The sequence below is a fragment of the Elephas maximus genome, chromosome 11, assembly GCF_024166365.1.
Source record: "Elephas maximus indicus isolate mEleMax1 chromosome 11, mEleMax1 primary haplotype, whole genome shotgun sequence".
NCBI classification, from domain to species: domain Eukaryota; kingdom Metazoa; phylum Chordata; class Mammalia; order Proboscidea; family Elephantidae; genus Elephas; species Elephas maximus.
This window is the reverse complement of record NC_064829.1, coordinates 101,772,050-101,790,354: the sequence shown is the minus strand read 5'-3', so window position 1 is coordinate 101,790,354 and position 18,305 is coordinate 101,772,050. Positions and strand designations below refer to the sequence as shown.

The following is an 18,305-nucleotide window of genomic DNA, read 5'->3' as shown; positions in this document are numbered from 1 at the left end:
TCCTCAACAAGATAGACACAGTGGCTCCAACAATGGGCTCAAACATAGCAATGATTGTGAGGATGGTGCAGGACCCGACTTTTTTGTTCATGGGGTCGCTATGAGTCAGAGCCGACTTGATGGCACCGGACAACAACTAGAATAAATTGTTCGTTATTTTGGAAAAATATTCAGTGTTCTATTTTGTAGTGTAAAAATATAAAAAATTTTAAAAAGGCTCTGTGGACCTATATGGTCACCAGATTTCTACGTGATACGTGAACTGGTGTACACAGTATTAACTAAATATACTGTGAATCGTTAAGGATGTGTTTTTATACTCCTTAGAGCAATACTGGAGCAGTGGTGGTTAGGTAGTAAAGTCCTCACCTTCCGTGTGGGAGACGCCAGTTCGATTCCTGGCCAAGGCATCTCACGCACAGCCACCGCCCGTCTGGTCAGTGGAGGCTTGTGTGTTGCTATGACGCTGAACAGGTTTCAGTGGAGCTTCCGGACCTACAGGTACTAGAAAGAAAGGCCTGGCTATCTATGTCTGAAAATCAGCCAATGAAAACCCTATGAATCACAATGGTCTAATCTGCAACTGATCATGGGGATGGTACAGGACCAGGCAGCATTTTATTCCAGTCTCCATAAGTCGGGTCCAAGCAATAGTGGCTGCCAGCAGAGCAATAGAAAAAAATGTTGAGAGAGAGTTAAATCACCAAAAGATTGATTTAAATGGACTTCTGAAAGTTTTTCAAATAATCCAAGAGAAAGTAGGAAAGGGAGAACAGAGGAACAAAAAACAGACGGAACAGGGCAAACAGAACACACATAGTAAAATGGTAGACCTAAGCCCAACCATACCAGTTATTCCATGAGATGTTTCTGGAGAGAGGAGGTGGTTGATCGCGAGGGCAGGTAGCATCCTCTACCAAGGAGCCAACGTGCACCCAAGTGAGGACTAAGCAGACCTTTGTGTGGCCCCTTCTGTGGGGCCCTGCTTGGAAATATTTACTCATGAAAAAAGCTATAGAGAATAGTGTACAAACCCCATATACCCAACTTCTTTTTACCACTTGTTCACTTTGCTCACCATTTGTGTTTATTTATCTCGATACAGTTCACTGCTGTGTATTACTCCGGAAGTGTGGCAGAGTTGATCAGGCTTTACTTACCCTTTGATGGCTGTTGGGCACTTAGGTGGCTGGCTCTGTGCAGTGGCAACATCACCACCTGGGACCTTCCCATGCACAGCTCCCACCTTCTAAAGGAGACGCCCAGAAAGGCAAATGCCGGCGTCAAGTATGTACATCTTCAGCTTGACAGGGGGTTTGCCGGATTCTTGTCCAAAGTGGCGGTTCCTTTTTCCTGTGCCCTGGTATTCTAGAAGTAAGTCCCTACGTTTCGCAAATGGTTTGTGCTCATTTATTAATCTAAAGGTTGGCAGTTTGAACCCCACCTACAGGCTCGGCGGAAGAAAAGTCCTGGCAATCTGCTGCCGTAAAGATGGCAGCCAAGGAAACCCCACGGAGCAGTTCTACTCAACACCTGGGGTGGCCATGAGTGAGAATCAACTTGACAGCAAAGAGTTTGGTTTTTGGTTTCTAGAAGGGTCTTTTTCCCTGAGCGTCCCCATTTCCCTGAGGGTGGAACTGACAGAGCTGGACACCCTCCTGTGCCCCGTGGACTTCCCCCCACCCTAAAGACAGGGCCACAGAAGGAGACTCTCAGTGGATGGTGCCAGGCCTCACCCAGGCCACGCGGCGGGGAAGGCGGGCAGAAAGAACGTCCACTGTTCCAATCTGATTTTATTGAAAAGGAAACATACAAAAATCATGTACAAAAAAAATTAACCAAACATGTACAGAAAATTCATTCCGGTATCTACAGTAGCGCATATACAGTATTTTACAGGCTGGGCCACCCCTCCCCGCTCCCAGACTCCTCCCTCTTCCAAGACCCCCCCTCCCTGACTTCCCATCCTCCCCCCCAGCGCCTCGCCTGGGGACTAAGGCTGGGGCGGCTTCCACCGAGATATCCCACCCCCCAAATGAATGCCAGTGGTCACACGTGCTCTCTCTAAACCTATGAATGGGGTCGATGGGGGGAGAAGGGTGGTCATGGGCAGAGCACAGGATTCACAGTCTGGGCCCCTCCTGGCCACCCCTGATGAAGGTGAGGCAGGCACGCCCACCACCTGCCGCTGGCTCAGGGAAGATGGCCAGGCGCTGGGCCGGGGCTGTCCGACACACCCCACTCTCTGGCTCCAGGAGGCTAGTGATCATGTTTGGCTCATTTGCTCTTCATGGGCCCCCTCCCTGGGAGGAGGGGGGGAAGCACCAGGGGCCTAAGGCCAGGCCCAAAGTGAAGGAACACTGGGGGGGAAACCCCCAGTGTCACCCCTGCAGCTGGAATGGGCAGCCAGCACCAGCAGCCTTTCCTGAGATGGTGGTGGGCAGTAGAGGCAGGCGGCGCGATCCCCACCCCCTTGGTCACCGCTGCCTTCCCTTCAGATGCAGAGTCCAGCAGCCCGCCCTCCCTGGCACCTCGGCCAGGGAACCAGGAGTCCACATCTCTGTCAGTGCCCCCCTGTGGCTGTCCTGGCCGCCCCGGGGCAGGCAGGGCCAGTAGTCCAGTATGCTACATGGTGCAGAAAAAGTCCCCCGCGCTGGCCAGGGCATCAGGAGGTGGGAGGAGCCTGCCCCCCCAAGTCCTCAACGTCTACCAGGCGGGTGCAGGCACCTAATTGGGCTCCATCTCGGGGGCGCCATGGTCCCTTGGTAAGGGCAGTAGTCCCATGATGAGATTGTACAGGACCCTCCAGGGCGAGGGACGGTGCCGGTGCTGCTCCTCCTGTCTCTGAGGAGAGAGAGAGAAGAGAAATGAGTGGGCTGGGGTCCCAGGGCAAGGGTGTGTGGGTGCCCAGGTCTGAGGGCAGCCGAAGGTAGAGTAGCAGGGCCAGCTCGCCTAGGAGATGTTATGTGTGTGAACTACACCTTCGGCCAGCCCTCTGAGTAGGTACTATTATTGTTATTAACCAGTAACCAGTTGCAAAGGAGCCCTGGTGGCACAATGGTTAACTGTTCAGCTGCTAACTGAAAGGTCACAGGGTTCGAATCCATCCGGGGGCTTCATGGTAGAAAGGCCTGGCAATCTTCTCTAGTAAAGATTACAGCCTAGAAAACCCTATGGGGCAATTCTACTCTGTCATAGGGGGTCACTGTGAGTTAAAATCGATTCAACAGCACCTAACAACAACCAGCTGCCAACGAGTAGACTCTGACTCATGGTGACACCATGTGTGCCACTGTGCTCCGTAGGGTTTTTGATGGCTGATCTTTCAGAAGCAGATCACCAGGCCTTTCTTCCAAGGCACCTCTGGGTGTGTTCAAAACTAGCGCTAACCTTTCAGGTAGTAGCCCAGTGTTTAGCCCTTTGAGTCACTCAGCCATGAACAACTCTATGGAGCACAGTTCTGCTCTGGCACACTTGGGGTTGCCATGAGTTGGAATTGACTTGAAAGCAACTAACAACAACCCCTTATACTGAGCATGTAAGTAGGCCCTGTGATATGCAGGACGTGCCTAATCTCATCCTCATAGAACACAGAGGGAAGCAGAAACTCATTTTACAGATGAGAACGTGAAGGTCAGATAAGTGATCCTTAGGGAAACTCAGGGCAGGAGGAATCAAAGCCTGCCTTCTCAACACCCCCCACTAACTCTTTTGGCCAGGACAAGGTGGCAAAGGGGCATGTCAGATTGGCATAAATTAAAAAGCTTGCCACCATCACTCTGCTGAAAGTGCCACCTGCCACAGACACCTTGGAGAACAAGCTGGCAATCACCTAGTAAAACTGAAGGTGCCAAGACCCAACCACCCAGATATCTACCCTGGAGACACTCAACCATGGGCACAGCAGGAGATGTGCCTTGTTTGGAAGAGTCAAAAAAACAAACACCTAAAAATTTAAAAGGAAACAAAGAAATACCCTAAATATCCACTAATGAGAAAAAGAGTAAGTGCACTATATATACATATTGATACAGCAGAATACTACTTAGCAGTGAAAATGAATGCCTTGAAGAAGTATAATATTGAGGGAACAAAAGTGTGGAGAGGGATACATACTCCATCATCTAAACCAGCTGCCAGCAAGTCTACCTCATGGCAACCCCATGTGTGTTAGCGTAGAACTGTGCTCCAGAGGGCTCTCCATTGCTGATTTTTTAGAAGTAGGTCACCAGGCCCTTCTTCCAAGGCACCTCTGGATGGACTCGAACCTCCAACATTTCAGTTAGCTGCCGAGTGCGTTAGCCCTTTGTACCACCCAGGGACTCCCTATATGATCTACGTGGTCGTTGGGTGCCACTGAGTCTATTTCAACTCATAACAATCCTATATGACAGAATAGAACTACCTCATAGGGTTTTCTAAGCTGTAATCTGGATAGGGGCAGACCGCCAGGTCTTTCTCCGTGAAGCCGCTGATGAATTTGAACCGCCCATCTTTCAGGTAGTAGCCCAGGGCTTAACCATGTCGCCACCATGATCTACAGGAGGCTAAAAGTGCCCACAAGCCTAGGCAGTGTTTCTGGGCTGGTAAATGCCTAGTAAAAAAATAAGCCCCTGATAGGGACTGAGATCCCCCCACTTTAGAGGCTTTCTCTGGAAGGAGGGAGGGGAAAGGATCGGGGAGGTGAACACGGCGCTTCATAACATACCGTTTGCGTGTATGTATTTTAATCAATGATCTGTACCTTATGTGTAATAATTAGCATTTCTATAGTCCAGTTTTTAGTTACCACTCATCTTTTTAAAACTCTCTTTTCATTCTTTAAGACCCCGTGAATTAAATGGGAACCTGAAGCACTCAGCAACTGCATCTTGATTAATTTTTGTTTGTATTTCCTTGTTGTAAAAATATATACATTTGCCAATTCTCTTTTTTCTTTTTAATAAGCAAGCGGTACGGGTGTAATGTTCGGATTAGATAGATCTGGGTGGTGTGCGACCTGTTTTGTTGTAAAAAGAGGCCGCGTTGTGTTTTCGGGGGGGTTTGGGGGAGGGGAGGGGCGCACTCCCGGGGGCGGGGCTCCCCGCCGCCCCGCCCTCCGCCCGGGAAACAGGGTGGCGCTGCGAGCCCGGGAGGCTCGGGCGCGGCCGCGCGCCGCTGCTGACTCACCGGCTATAAATAGCCCGGGATATATGAGCCGCGCTCGCGCTCAGCGCCGCCCCAGTCTCCGCTGCCGCAGCGCTCCGGCGGCCCGGCTACCCCGGCCTTGCCCGGCCCTGCCAGCGCGGCCCACCGGCGGCTCGGCGGCCACGCCACCTACCCGCCCCCCCGACCTGCCTGTCCCCGCCGCGACCCCGCCGCGCACGGCAGCAGCTGCTGCACATCTGGCGGGGCCGCCTGCAGCCCTGCCCCCCTCCTGCCCCCGGCGGGAAGTCCCACCTGCCGTCTACCCCTCCCCCAGACTCACCCGCCGCTCGTACAGCGCGTTGAGGTCGTCCGCCATCCGCCGCAGCTGGGCCCCGATCTCTCGGGCCCATTGCTCCTCCTCTCCCCGGACCCCCGGGGCCGCCTGCGTTGGGCCGCCCGCCAGGGCCCCCGGGGCGCTGGGCACCGGCGACTCCAGGTGCTGCTCCGCCGGCGAGAGTGAGGGCTGAGGACCTGAGAGAGGACGAGGGGCGAGGTCAGCACCCACCTACCCTCCTGGCCCCGAGGTGTCCCTAAGGGTCCGGGAGTCCCGGTGGCCAGCCCGGCTGCTCCCTTTTCCAACCGCCTGATTTCTCCTCTGCTCCCCGCCTCATTTCTAGCGATTCCTCTTTCCCCTCTTAGAGGCGGACTTCTCGGCTCCTACTCCTCAGGCACCAGAAAGCAAGCAGAGGTCCTGAGGAGGCCTCTCTGGGGTCAGCTGTCTGACCAGCCACCTCCCCACGACCTGGGTCAGTTTGGAAGTCCTTCCTCTTATTTAAGTACTTTTACTCCACAAGGGGGTCAAATTTTGCCTGCCCCATTTGACAGATAGGGAAAACTGAGGCCCACCCTAAGGTCACACAGAGGATACAGCGACTGACCCCACCCCGAGTCATAAGCCTCAGGTCTCCTGCCCTCTCGGGTCCAACCACAGTGAAGCCACACCCCCGGATGTGGCTGGAGCCTGGAGACCAGAAGGCCAGACTGTAGCCAACGCTGAGGACGGTCCTGGGGGGCTGGGATACTGGCCGTGTCTTTCTTCCCGCCCCCCCGTCTGAGTTTCTCGTACTTTTCCTCTGTCTCACGGGTCCTGGCGAAGGTTTCCCCCTTAAGGTCTAAAACCAGGGCCTCAGTTTCTCCATCTAAGACTTAAGTCTCGATATTGGAACTCCCCTCCCCCACGGCCAGGACCGAGCCAGGGAAGTTTTCTCTCATCCCTCTGGGCTTGCGGAAACCAGGACAATCTTTTCCCCGCCACTGTGTGTCTGTGTGCGTGTGTGTTGTCTCCACAGGGATGAGGCTCCCCGGACATCACAGGGTTAACAGCCCATCAGGCAGGGGACCTTTAACCCTTCCCTCCCCACAACTCACCCCCGCCCCGAGGGGAATTTCCCAACACAATTGCCCCTCCCCCTCTCCTTCCTCCTACGGAACCTGCCCGGCCGGGCTAAAGATATGCAAATAAAGGCAAATGGCCACCCTCGCCCCCTCCTCAAAGTCCAGAGGGGCCTGTCCTCCCACTCGGCCCACCCTCTCTCCAACTGCAGTCCCCGAGGGGATCAGGGGACCCAGACTGGAGGAGGGGGCTGGGAAACAGCTGTTGTCCGAGGCCCGGAAGGGGCCGTGGCCTGCAACTCGAGGACTGCAGTCAGATTCCAGGAGGGACTTCCCACTAGGCCTCTCCCCCACCCCCGCCTCCCACTCCTTCTTCCTGCTTCTTGCAACACAAAGACCACACTGGCCACACCCTCCCCGTGGCCCGGCTCTCCGCACCCCCAATTCGCTCCCACTTTTAGAGTTCCTTGGGGTCTCTCTTCCTGGCTCTCAACATCTCGGGCGTGGGACTGGCACTCACCGTCCGGGCGCGGGCCCCGCGGCCGGCTGCGGGGACCCCCTGGCCAGCGGGGGCCCCCCAGGGCGGCGGTGACTGCGGGCGGGGCGGCGGGGGCGCAGAGGTAGGCGGCGGGCAGCAGGGCGGGGGCAGCGGGCAGGCCGGGCTCGCAGAGGCCACAGGACACGGCCGAGGGCACCAGGCTGCCGAGTGGGAAGGGGCGCGGGCTGTCGCGGGCCAGACCCTCTACGGGCTCGGGGGAGCTGCCCTCCTGGCGTGCGCGGGCCATGGCGCTCCCTGGGGCCTGCGGGACACGGGGGAGGGGCAGGTCAGCGGGGATGTGTAGGGGTACAGGGCCCCACAATACACACACACGACCCGGGAGTAACACGACGATGAGCACACATGGGATGGGGCAGGGGAGCGCCCACAGCACACACTGGGCTCACACCGGACATCTATCCAGCCAAGGCCGACACAGCGCAGGGGCTGAACAGCCAACCTGTGCACATGGTGATGGATATGGATACACATGGGGGGAGGGAGGCACAGGATGGCTCTCGCAGCAAGTACAAGGGTTCACACAAAACCTAAATGGAAGGGCCTGTCAGGAGTGTGTGTGTACGTATGTGTGGGTGGGTGCGTGCGTTGTCACAGCTCCCAACACAAACCCACCTAACCTAAGATTGACACAGGATACAGGTTGGTTTGGGTAACTTCTGAAACATAGAGATGGACACACATGGAGGGCACTCCCACACAACACCCACAGGGATTCTCACAGAACCCAGATGGAGAGGACTGTGGGGTGTGTACATGTGGAGGGGAGGGGGTGATGGGCACACAACACACACACAAGGACTCACCCAGGAGTGGCCAGCCTGGCCTCCCATCCCACCTCCCGTTTGCACACAGACATTGAGATGGCCCCAATATCAGACAGAAGGACACTCACACACACACCCTGACCAAAATCTAGACATACACACAGGCCTACACAAGGGCCACACACACAGTGCAGGGTAGCTAGCACAACCCCCCTTAATCCCACACACTGTTGATAAGCCCAGAGACACATACACACACATACACAGTGTAACCATCACAGACTGAGAGAAACACACACAAATAGGCACTGCCACAATTCTCAGACATACACTCAAGAGACAAGATCTACACCTCCCAGGACTGAACTGCACACACATCAACCCAAAACAGACAGCCACAGCCACAGACCAACACAACCAGTACACACCTACTCAGCACCAACTCTGAGACGCCAAGACACACACGGACACATGTTATCAGACCCAGATGTAGACCCACACATGCCAGCAACCACACACAGACACACCAGCATAAGAGCAGACATCAGCCCACCTCCCTCCTTCCCACCCTGAGACACTCTCACCAACTGTAAGGCCCCGGCACACTAGCACACACACACAGGCAAACACACACAGAGGCAAACGCAGTTAACTAATCCTGCACGGCCCCAGAAGCACACACCTAAAGCCGTGACAGAAACACTGATCTCACGTGACAGACATAAACACTACACACACGCAGCCCACATGACACACATGAGCCAGCCCATCAGAGAGACAAGCCCTTCAGACTCAGCCCCCACACACGCACACACACATACACACACACAGCCCGATCTGAGAAGCAGGCAGCAATACCCACTGACTACATAGACCCCGCAGAGCCTCAGTCTCCAGTTCCCAGATGCCAATGCTAGACACACTGACAAAACACAGACCGAGTGAGACAACTCCCTACCATGCACACACACACATACACACACACGCAGGACTCACACAGGCACCTGGACAGAAAACAAACACTGGCATTCAGCAGACGCAGGATCATAAACTAAACGCTCAGCAGAGACACATGCCCTGAAGATACACACAGAGAGACGGCCACCAATAGATAATACTATACGGGCAAGACGCACAAGCACACCGAGACAACACAGGCAGATACGTATAAGCACACAAACTCACTCAAGCTACACACGCAAGCACAAATGGATACAGCCCCCCACACAGGCAAAACACATGTTCAAACTCACCCAGAGTACACTCAGGCAACACACACACACAACAACCACACATGCGAGCAACACGGATGGAATCACCCACAGGCAAGACTCACAGAGAACACACACACACATAGGTAGAATCACATATAAACAGGGCACCCACCCCACAGGCATGGCAGGGCCAGACACAGGACACACACACACACACACACACACCCTCCAACATTCCCCTGGACTGACACCACCATTCCCCGCAGAGCCCAACACAAACTCGGAGCCAGACGCACGCACACACCCAGGCGAGACACCTGCAGCTCCACAACCCCGCACACGCGCGCTCCCACGGCGGTCCCAGACGCCCCTCGGCTGTCACCGCCCCTCCCACCCCGCCGCCTCCACGTGCGCCTGCCCCGCCCGCCAGCCGAGTGCGGGGCCAATAACTGGCTGTTGCTGGGGCGCAGCCCCCGCCCGCAGGAGCCGCAGACTCGGCGGCCCGCGAGCCGCCCCCTGCCACCGCCCCCAGCGGGCACGCGCCCGGGGTGTGGCCACCCCTCCTCGCCGACCCCCCTCCGCCCCTCCGGTACTGCGGGGGCCGGGGCACCCCGGGTCAACTCTCTTCCCCGGGGCCGCACTGGCCGCCAGGGGGCGCTGCTGAGCCTGCACCCCATTGTTTGTAAACAAACCCGCCAGACCGCTGAGGCACCTGCGTTCCCGAACCAGGCGCCGGGTCCCTTCGTGCCTCCAGCTCAGCGACCCCCGCCCAAAGTGCCCCGTGGGGGGTGGGCAGGAGGCAGGCACGGCGTGGGGCTGCGGCGCGCCCCCACCGCTCTCGGAGTGCACTCCCGCCACCTCCTCCAGGGAGCCCACCCGGCCTGGCCCACGGCCGCCAGCGGGGACTCGAGGTGCGCACACTCACCCCGGGGGCATGAACACGCCGGAGGGGATGGTGGTGTGTGGCGGGCGGCTTCCTTCAGGAGGGCGCGCCCGCTAGCGCCGCTCGATGCGGCGGCTGCTGCTGCTGTCGCTCTGCTGCTCTAACTGCAGTGGCTGCTGCTGTTTCAGTGGCTACTGCTACTGCTGCTCGGGCCGCGGGCGCGTCCGCGATGTGGCCGCCGCCGCTGATCTCGCTGCCGCCGCGCCGCTGGGCGCCCGCTCGCATGTGGCTTGCGCGGGGTCTGTCCTCCCGCCGGCTCCAGGCTCGCTCGGGGGCCGCCCCGCCCCGCCTCGCCCGCCCCGCCCCCGCCCCGCCCACAGGCTCCCACGCCCCGCCCCGCGTGACGCCACGGCCCCGCCCCGCCGCCCCCCCCACCCGCTGCCGCCGCGGGCAAGTTGAGACTTGCAGGCGCGCGCCGCGCCCCCTCCGTGCAGGGGGTTTCCCTGCAGCGGGGGCGGGGCCGGGCCAGGCCCGGGGCAGGGGAGGGTTGGGCCGCGCGGATGGGGACCGGGACGGCCGGCCCAACACACATACTGACACACTGACACACTGACTGGGACCCACAGATATACACCCAAAAAAGTCCATACAGGCCCAGCGACGGGCGCTCCTGGGTACACAAAGTCACATGCTGACAGGGCCATGGGGACACACAGACTCAGACACCCGGCCACAGCCGCATGAATACACGCTAATGGACACACAAACTCAAAGGCTCACCGGGCACACACACACCCAGACTGGCCCGCTGACGGAGTCACCCAGACACAGAGACAACGATAGTCACGCAGAGTTCCACGAATGACCACACCTGTGTTCACAAACACAGTGTTCACAAACATTCCCACTGAGCCGGCACCCACAACACACACAGACAAGGCTGAGCGCTTGTCAAGAAACACACATTCCCTGCTAGGTGCAGCTGGACAGGCACACACACATCATCACACAGAGGCACCTGTCACAGGGACACCTGGACATAGCCTGACCTAGACACTCCACTGGGACACACACAAACACATCCACATGGTCTCGCAGCTGACACATTGAAACCAACCCTAGCAGACAGATCAAATCTGACAGAGACTGACCTAGACATAGAGTCACAAAGTCACACCTGTGACAGGTTCCTGCTAACTGACCCACTGACGGGACCCACTCCGAAGAAGCAGGCACTCCTGGTCACACTCACCACAGATCTGGTGGGGACCTGAAGGGAGGAGGAAGCCCCAGGCGCCTGGCACAGACATGCCCGGGCAGACCCTGCAGGAAATCTCCCCCAGTCTCTTTGCTTTCTGTTCCCTTTTCCTTCTCAGTTTCCCATTGTCAACCACCTCATCTGATGTGACATAGTGACCCCGTGTCCTTCCCACCCCCTTGGACCATTACTCTCTGTATCTCCTGGACCTTCCATTCCTTTTATGTCTCACCCACAACCAAATCATGTCACCAAAGGTGAATCGCCCCTGTGTGCCCAGCACTGGGCTGGCGGAGAAAGGATGCCAGGCCTGAGCAAAGGTGGGCTTGTCCAGGATATGAAACGGGGGCCCCCGCTAGGGCCAGATCCTTAGATTTTCCTGAGAAAAGCTGGAAATCCCAGTTTCACATGAAATCTGATTTTTTAAAACATTGGCAACTGGCAACTAATTCAGCTTAATTTGGTTAAGCACTTGGCTACACTAGCAGAAAGGTGGGTGGTTCAAACCCGCCCAGAAGTCCCTTGGAAGATAAGCCTGGCAATCTGCTTCTGACAGTTCACAGCCTTAAAAACCCTATGGAGCAGTTTTACTCTGCACACATGAGGTCACCATGAGTCAGAATCTACTTGACAGCAATTAATGCCACTCCCTTTCTTTCTCTACCCTCCCTCCCTCTCTCCCTCTTTCCCTGTTTTTCATACTGTGGGTCCTGAGCAAACCACAGATTGTGAAATGACTTTCATGGCTCTTATTGTTTTTTATTCAAGTTTATTGAGATATATTTACACACAATAAAATTTGCCTTTTAGGTGTACAGTTCGATGAGTTTGGACAAATGTATAAAATTGCACACCACACAAATTGAGATTCAGAACATTGCCATCACACCAAACACTTGCCTTGTGCTCCTTGTTGTCAACTCCCTTTCCCACCTTCAACTTCGGTGGCTCTTGACAAGTGTTTTTTTTGTTTAATATAAAATTGAATATACTTTAAAAAAAAAACAAAAACATGATGTCAAGGGTAAAGACGGTTTTGTGAAAATATTAAATATTGATAATATATAGTGAGTACATACTACGTCACAAAGAAAGTGTATTTCTGACTCTAAATCAAATTCAAAGATGTTTTAGAAATGCTGCTGTAGACATTTATTTAATGTGATCACGCATGGAAGTCATTTAGTGCAGTGTCTGGTAAATAGTAAGCACCTAATAAATGCTAGCTTTTTTTTATTAGCACTAGTATTCTCAACTTTATTACCAGGGTTTGCTCTGTGCCTTGAAGGTGATAAAGCTGGGGGCCAGGCCCCAGCCCTGGGCTAGCCCAGGGTCCAGCCTGCACCCCTCACTCATCAATCAGTGCCCCCAGGCTCCCAATCCAAAGCTGGACACCCAGAGGCCAGAAGTGCTGGAATGTCCTGAGAAAAGAATGAACATGAAGGACAGAGGGAATCCTGCATGTTGAGTGGGGGTGAGAGAGAGAGGGCCAAGAGTCTGCCAAGCGAAAAACATTGTCACCAGTAGAGATCCTTCCTCCCCACCATCTAGTCCAAACCCTGTTCCAAATTCTGGCTTCCTATCATCCCAGGGGTCTCATACTCAAGAGCCATCATTAAACTAATGAGGGCAACAAGGCCAGTGTAAGACAACAGGAAGTGGCAGGGACTGTGGCTAATTGGATAGACACACAAATTCAAAGTTAAAAACTGTGTGAGAAAAGAAAACTTGGTGGCTGGCCCAAGGACTTTGTTTTTTGAGATTCCCCTACCCTACGTGAGGGGCACAGGAAGGGAGGGAAGAGGCCCCACCTCCATCTTCCAGACTATATCCCCGCTCTGTTCTCACCTCAGCAAGTCTCCTGAAGAACCAAGAACTCCTTCTCCTAAGTTCTTGGAAGAACATTCTGGACCTCACCCAACCCTGCCTCTGGTCTGTGCTTCTCTGGAGACAGAAACGGGCTCTGAAGCTTGGAGGGGTCACAGACACCTCTAAGAGCAGATGAGGGACAGAGAAGCTGAGATAAACAGAGACACAGAGAGACAGGAAGACTCAGCAGGGTGGGAGGTGGTGGTGAAGGGAGTCAGAAAGAGACTGAGAGAGGCCAGATGGAGAAAAAAAGAGAGGGGTCTGGGATTGGGATGGTTGAGGGGGAGAATCAGGCTTGGCTTAGACCCGAGTTTCTCATCTTCAACTCTATTGGTATTTGGGGCTGGAAGAATCTTTGTTGGGGGGCCATCCTGTGCATTGTAGGATATTGACCACCATCCCTGGCCTCTACCCACTAAATGCTGGTAGCACTCCCACACCCTTTGTGGCAACCAAAAAAAGGTCTCCAGTCATTGCCAGATATTTTCTTGGAGGTAAAATTGCCCACAGTTGAGAACCATTGGCTAAGAGAAATCAGTCAAGTATCCCATAACTGTAGCTGTGCCCCAAAACCTGCATGCAGACCCCACTAAAAAGCATGGGCTCTGGGTCTAAACTGCCTGCCTTAGACCCCCTACTCTGCTGCCTACTGGCTGTGTGACCTTGGACAAGTGGCTACACCTCTGTATGTCTCAGTTTCCTCATCTGTGAGTTGGGAACAGCAATTGTCCCTACCTCATAGGATTGTGCAGAGTGAGGAGGTGTATACATGTTATCCATTAATATTATTATCCAATGACTCCCTGAGAATTCCAACATGCACCTCAAGCTAAGACCCTCAGGTTGGGACAGGGGTCTCAAACTGGTGGCCCGCGGGCCAGCCACTAACGTGTTTTGTTTGCCCTGATCAGTTTCTCATTTTGAATTTAAATGCCTCTCAAAGGGGCATTCAGCACAGTGGTGTGACAAACCAGAGCCTGGAGCCAGGCTCCCTGGGTGTAAACGATGGCCTTGAGCAAGCAGCTTCCTCTCTCTCTGCCTCAATTTCCTCATCTGTAAAATGAGGATCACCAAGGGACCCACCTCTTAGGGCTGCTGTGCAAATTAAATGAGTTAATATTTGCCACGCACTTAGAACAGTGCCTGGAACGTAGTAGGCCCCATGCGAAGTGCTGGCTAAAGAAAATTAAGTTCCCGTCTAGTTGACCGCGGGCTCACAACCTTCTCCAATCTTTTGTAGGCGACTCTGCGGAAGGAAATTTCGTAGAACGGAGAGAGGGAGTTGGGAAAGACTTAACTTTTCACTGCAGGCCCTGAGTCTCAGCTTTCCGCGGTAGGGAGGGGGCCTTCGGGGTCCTCGTCCCTCAGGCCCGGAGGCGAGTGGGGCGGGGCGGGGCCGCTGACCCAGTGGCGCGGGCGTCCGCAGGGTCCGAGCGGCCGGCGTGCGTGTGAAGGTTACCGCTCTCCGGCGGGGGCGGGGGCCGCGCGCTGTTGCTGGGGTCTGCGGGGCCTGCCTGCGCCCGCGCCCGCGCCCGCGCCCCCCTCCTGCCCGGCCAGCCAGTGAGCGGTACCCGCCGCCGTTGCCAGGGGAAACTCGCCGCCCCGTTACCCAGCAACAAGCCTGGCCCAACCAGGCGCGAGGACCCCCCAGGCCCCGCCCGCCGCTGCCCACTGCGTGCCCAATGCCAGGCGGGCAGAGCCGGCCCGGTTCCCGGAGACGGCGGGCGCCCTCATTGGCTGCCGCGGCTCCTGCCCGCCTGCGCGCCCGCCCGGGTCTGGGGGGAGCCCTCGGCGCAGGGGGCGGGGAGCCGGCCCCGGGGAGCTGCCGGGCCGGTGCGCGGCCGGCTGGGGTGAGGCCCGGGCTGGGCACCGTCCCCCCACCCCCTGCGCCGCATCCTCCCTGGGCGAGGATGGGGACTCGGGATGGGCTAGGAACCGGGGCTGCGCAGCCTGCTGTCCTCTCCCCGCCCCCAAAGGTGCCCCGGAGTCCTAGCCTTGTGAAAACAGAACCCAAGTGTCCCCCTCCTCGAAGGAGACCTGGGTATCCTGACCCCATGAAGATAGGGGGCCCATTGCCCACCACCCCAAACAGGACGCAGGCAATGTGGCTTTTGGAAAAGGGGGGCTGAGAGTCCCCCTAGAAGAGGCCCCAGGTGTCCTGACCCCATAAAAATAGAGAAGGGGGTCCTCCAAACTTCTCCCCTCCAGAAAATGACCCAAGTGTGGTTGGTCTTGTGAAAATTAGGACTGAGCTTCCCACCCCCACAGGAAACAGCGACCAGGTCTTTGGACCTCCAGCCGGTGAGCCGCCTCAGAACACCCCCCATCCTGGCTCTCACCCCATCAGTCACCAGATACTCATGCGTCCTATTCATCCAGGTGTCCACCTGCCCAGTCCCACGGTGCACACCTCCCACCTGCCTTCCTCGGACCCCTTTCTCTGGGACTAGCTTGTTTGATCTCAGAGGACCTGGACATCTGACCCCCACAGCCTAGCACCTGACTTTCTCTACTCCTTGGCTTCTGACCCCCACCCCACTCCAGGATCCCAGGCCTCCTAGTGCCAAGGACCCCGGAGTCCAAGTCCCCAGTCTCTCACACTCCCCAGACACCTAGGGAGGTGACCCAGCCCCTTACAGTGGCGCTGAGGGCCCCTTCTGAGCCCCGTGTGCCTGGGAGGTCCAGAACCCCAGGTCTGGAAATGCCTTTAGTCAGTCACCAAAGACCCAGAGGGTGGAGGCCCCAGTCTCAAGGGACCCTGATGTGAGCCCTCAGCCCACTCCAGAGAGGCCCAGGTTCTTCAAATCAGGGGTTCCCGAGGCGGCCAACCCCAGCTCCAGCCCAGGTGCGGCCGCCCTACCCTGGTACCTGGGGGTGGGGGGGTGGAGTCAAGGATTACTCAGCCTCCAGAATGAGGCGATGACATCATCCTGGAGGGGGGGGTGACTAATGGCCGCGCTGGGGGGAGGCGGGAAGTTTACCCGGTAACAGCGGCTGCAGCTCAGCCCCGCCCCCGGGGAAGAGGCCAGGAGGGGGAGGAGTAGCACACACACAGAGACACACACCTACACACACATACACACTAGCCCACCCAGCACCCCTCCCCCCAGTGTCCCACATTGAACACATCTTTCTGGGCCAAGGGCAGGGATGGAGTGGTGGTCGTGCGTTTGCGTGACCGTGTGTGGCTGTGTGCTGAGAAGTTTACTGTCAATCTGTGGTTGTCGGTCTGGTGTGTGTCACAGGCTTGGCATATTAGGGTGGTGGTTGTGCCAGCATGCAATGTGTGTGATTGTGTCAGTGTGCTGTTGTGGGTCAGTTGACTGTGTGTCAGTGTGCTACATTTGTCACTGTGCCACCACATGTGTCAAGTGCCATAGGGCCGTTGTGACAAGGTGATTGTGTGTCAGTCTGATACACTGTGTCAATGTGTTATGCAGTGTGTCAGTGTGTTTTGTGTGATGTTCTGGTGTGTTGTGTGTGAGTGTGATGGTATATCAATGTGTCATTTGTGTCAGTGTGCTGTTATGTGCAGTGAGATGCTGTGCGTCCATGTGATTGTGTTTGTGTGACACTGGGATTGTATATGTGTCAGTGATGTGTGTTGGGGGAGATCTGTGACTGTGTCATGTCAGAGTGCTGTTATGTTAGTGTGGTTGTATGTATGAGTGCAATGCTGTGTGTCATGTAGCTGTGTTTATATGTCACCATGATTGTATCTAATGCTGTGTGCTAGTGGAATTGTGTCTGTGTGTCATGGTGGTTGTGTGTATGTACAATGCTGTGTATCCATGGGATCGTATGCGGCACTGGAATGACATCATAGTGGCACACACAATAACATCAATGACACACATTGTGTGACACACTGTGTCAGTGGAATTGTATTATGTTGTGTGTGATGGAATTGTGTGTGGGTCACTGTGAGGTGTGTGACAATATGCTTTGCTGAGTGTCAGGGGGAAGATGGTGTGTGTGTTACTGTGTGTCTGGGTGATGTTTCTGTGTGTGACACTGTGGTTGTATCTACAATGCTGTGTATCCGTGGAACTGTGTCACCAACAGTATGTGCATCTATGCAATGCTGTGTATCACCGTATGTGTGTCATTGTCATTGTGATTGTGTGTCTGGGCTATGTTGTGTGTATCGTGGGTCCTATGTGTGTCAGTGTATCTCTGTGATTGCATGTCATTGTGGTAGTGTGTAGCACTGTGGTTATGCTTGTCGGGGTGGTGTGTGTTCATGGAACTGTGTATGTTAATGAATTGCGTGACTGTGCAATTTTTGTGTGTCACTGCTATTGTGTCATTGATGTCATTGTGTCTGTCACTGTGTTAATGTGTATATCAGGATGATATTGTCTATGAGATCGTGAGGGTGTCACTGATTGTTGCATCAAGGAGATGCTATTTGTCACTGTGACTATGTGTGCCACTGACATTGGTGTTGGGGTGATATTGTGTGTTTATGGGACTGTGTATATATCATCAAGATTGTTTGTGTCAGTGCAATGCTGGGTATCAGTGTGATAGTGTGTTATGGCCATGCTGTGTGATTTTGGGTCTGGGTGGTGGTGTGTGTCCTGGTACTGTGTCTGTGTAACTGAGATTTTGTGTGTCTGCATGATGCTGTGTGCCACTGTGTATTTCTGGAACTGTGTGTGTACATGCTACTGTGTGTATACAGGCTACGTGTGTGTCACTCTGGTTGTGTGTATGTGCGACGCCGTATGCCATAGAATTGTGTTTATCCTTGTGATTGTATGTTTCAGTGAAGTTGTTTTCTGTGGGTTTGTGTTTCACTGTCATTGTGGGTCTGGGTGGTGTTGTGTGTCCTGAGACTGTGTGTCACTGAGATTTGGCTTGTCTGTGTGATGTTGTATGTCACTGCATGCTCCTGTGTGTATGTCACGGTGTGTGTCCCCATTGTTGTGTGTTATCCGGGCGAGGCTGTGCCGGGCCTGCGTGTGTCATTGTGATTGCGTGTGTGTTCAGGCGATAGTGTGCTGGGCCTGTTTATGTATGTCGCTGTGATTGTGTGTGCATCTGGTGATGCTGTGCCGGGGCTTTGTGTGTCACTGTGATTGTGTGTGTGTGGGCGACGCTGCGCGTCTCGGGGACAGTGTGTGTGTGCGCGCCACTGTGATTGTGTGGCAGCGTGTTTCGCTGAGTGTCGGGGGAAGGTGCGCGTGTCTCCAGGCTTCCTGCTGGAGAACAGTGGCGCCGCGCTCTGATTGGC

At 55.3% G+C, this 18,305-nt stretch overlaps 1 protein-coding gene across 2 annotated transcripts; it reads right to left on the bottom strand.

Moving 5' to 3' along the window:
* Positions 1-1,978: 1,978 nt before the first annotated feature.
* On the bottom strand, positions 1,979-10,266 carry BBC3 (BCL2 binding component 3). Of its 2 annotated transcripts, none has more exons than XM_049901592.1 (4): positions 9,982-10,266; positions 7,040-7,319; positions 5,468-5,658; positions 1,979-2,844 (listed from the first exon to the last, which is right to left on the bottom strand). In XM_049901592.1, the coding sequence occupies exons 2-4, from the start codon at positions 7,302-7,304 to the stop codon at positions 2,728-2,730; spliced, it is 573 nt and encodes a 190-aa protein (XP_049757549.1). In that variant the 5' UTR covers positions 7,305-7,319; positions 9,982-10,266; the 3' UTR covers positions 1,979-2,727. The 2 variants fall into 2 exon arrangements, with proteins under 2 accessions (XP_049757549.1, XP_049757550.1); XM_049901593.1 differs by lacking the exon at positions 9,982-10,266 and adding an exon at positions 9,361-9,420.
* Positions 10,267-18,305: the final 8,039 nt, after the last annotated feature.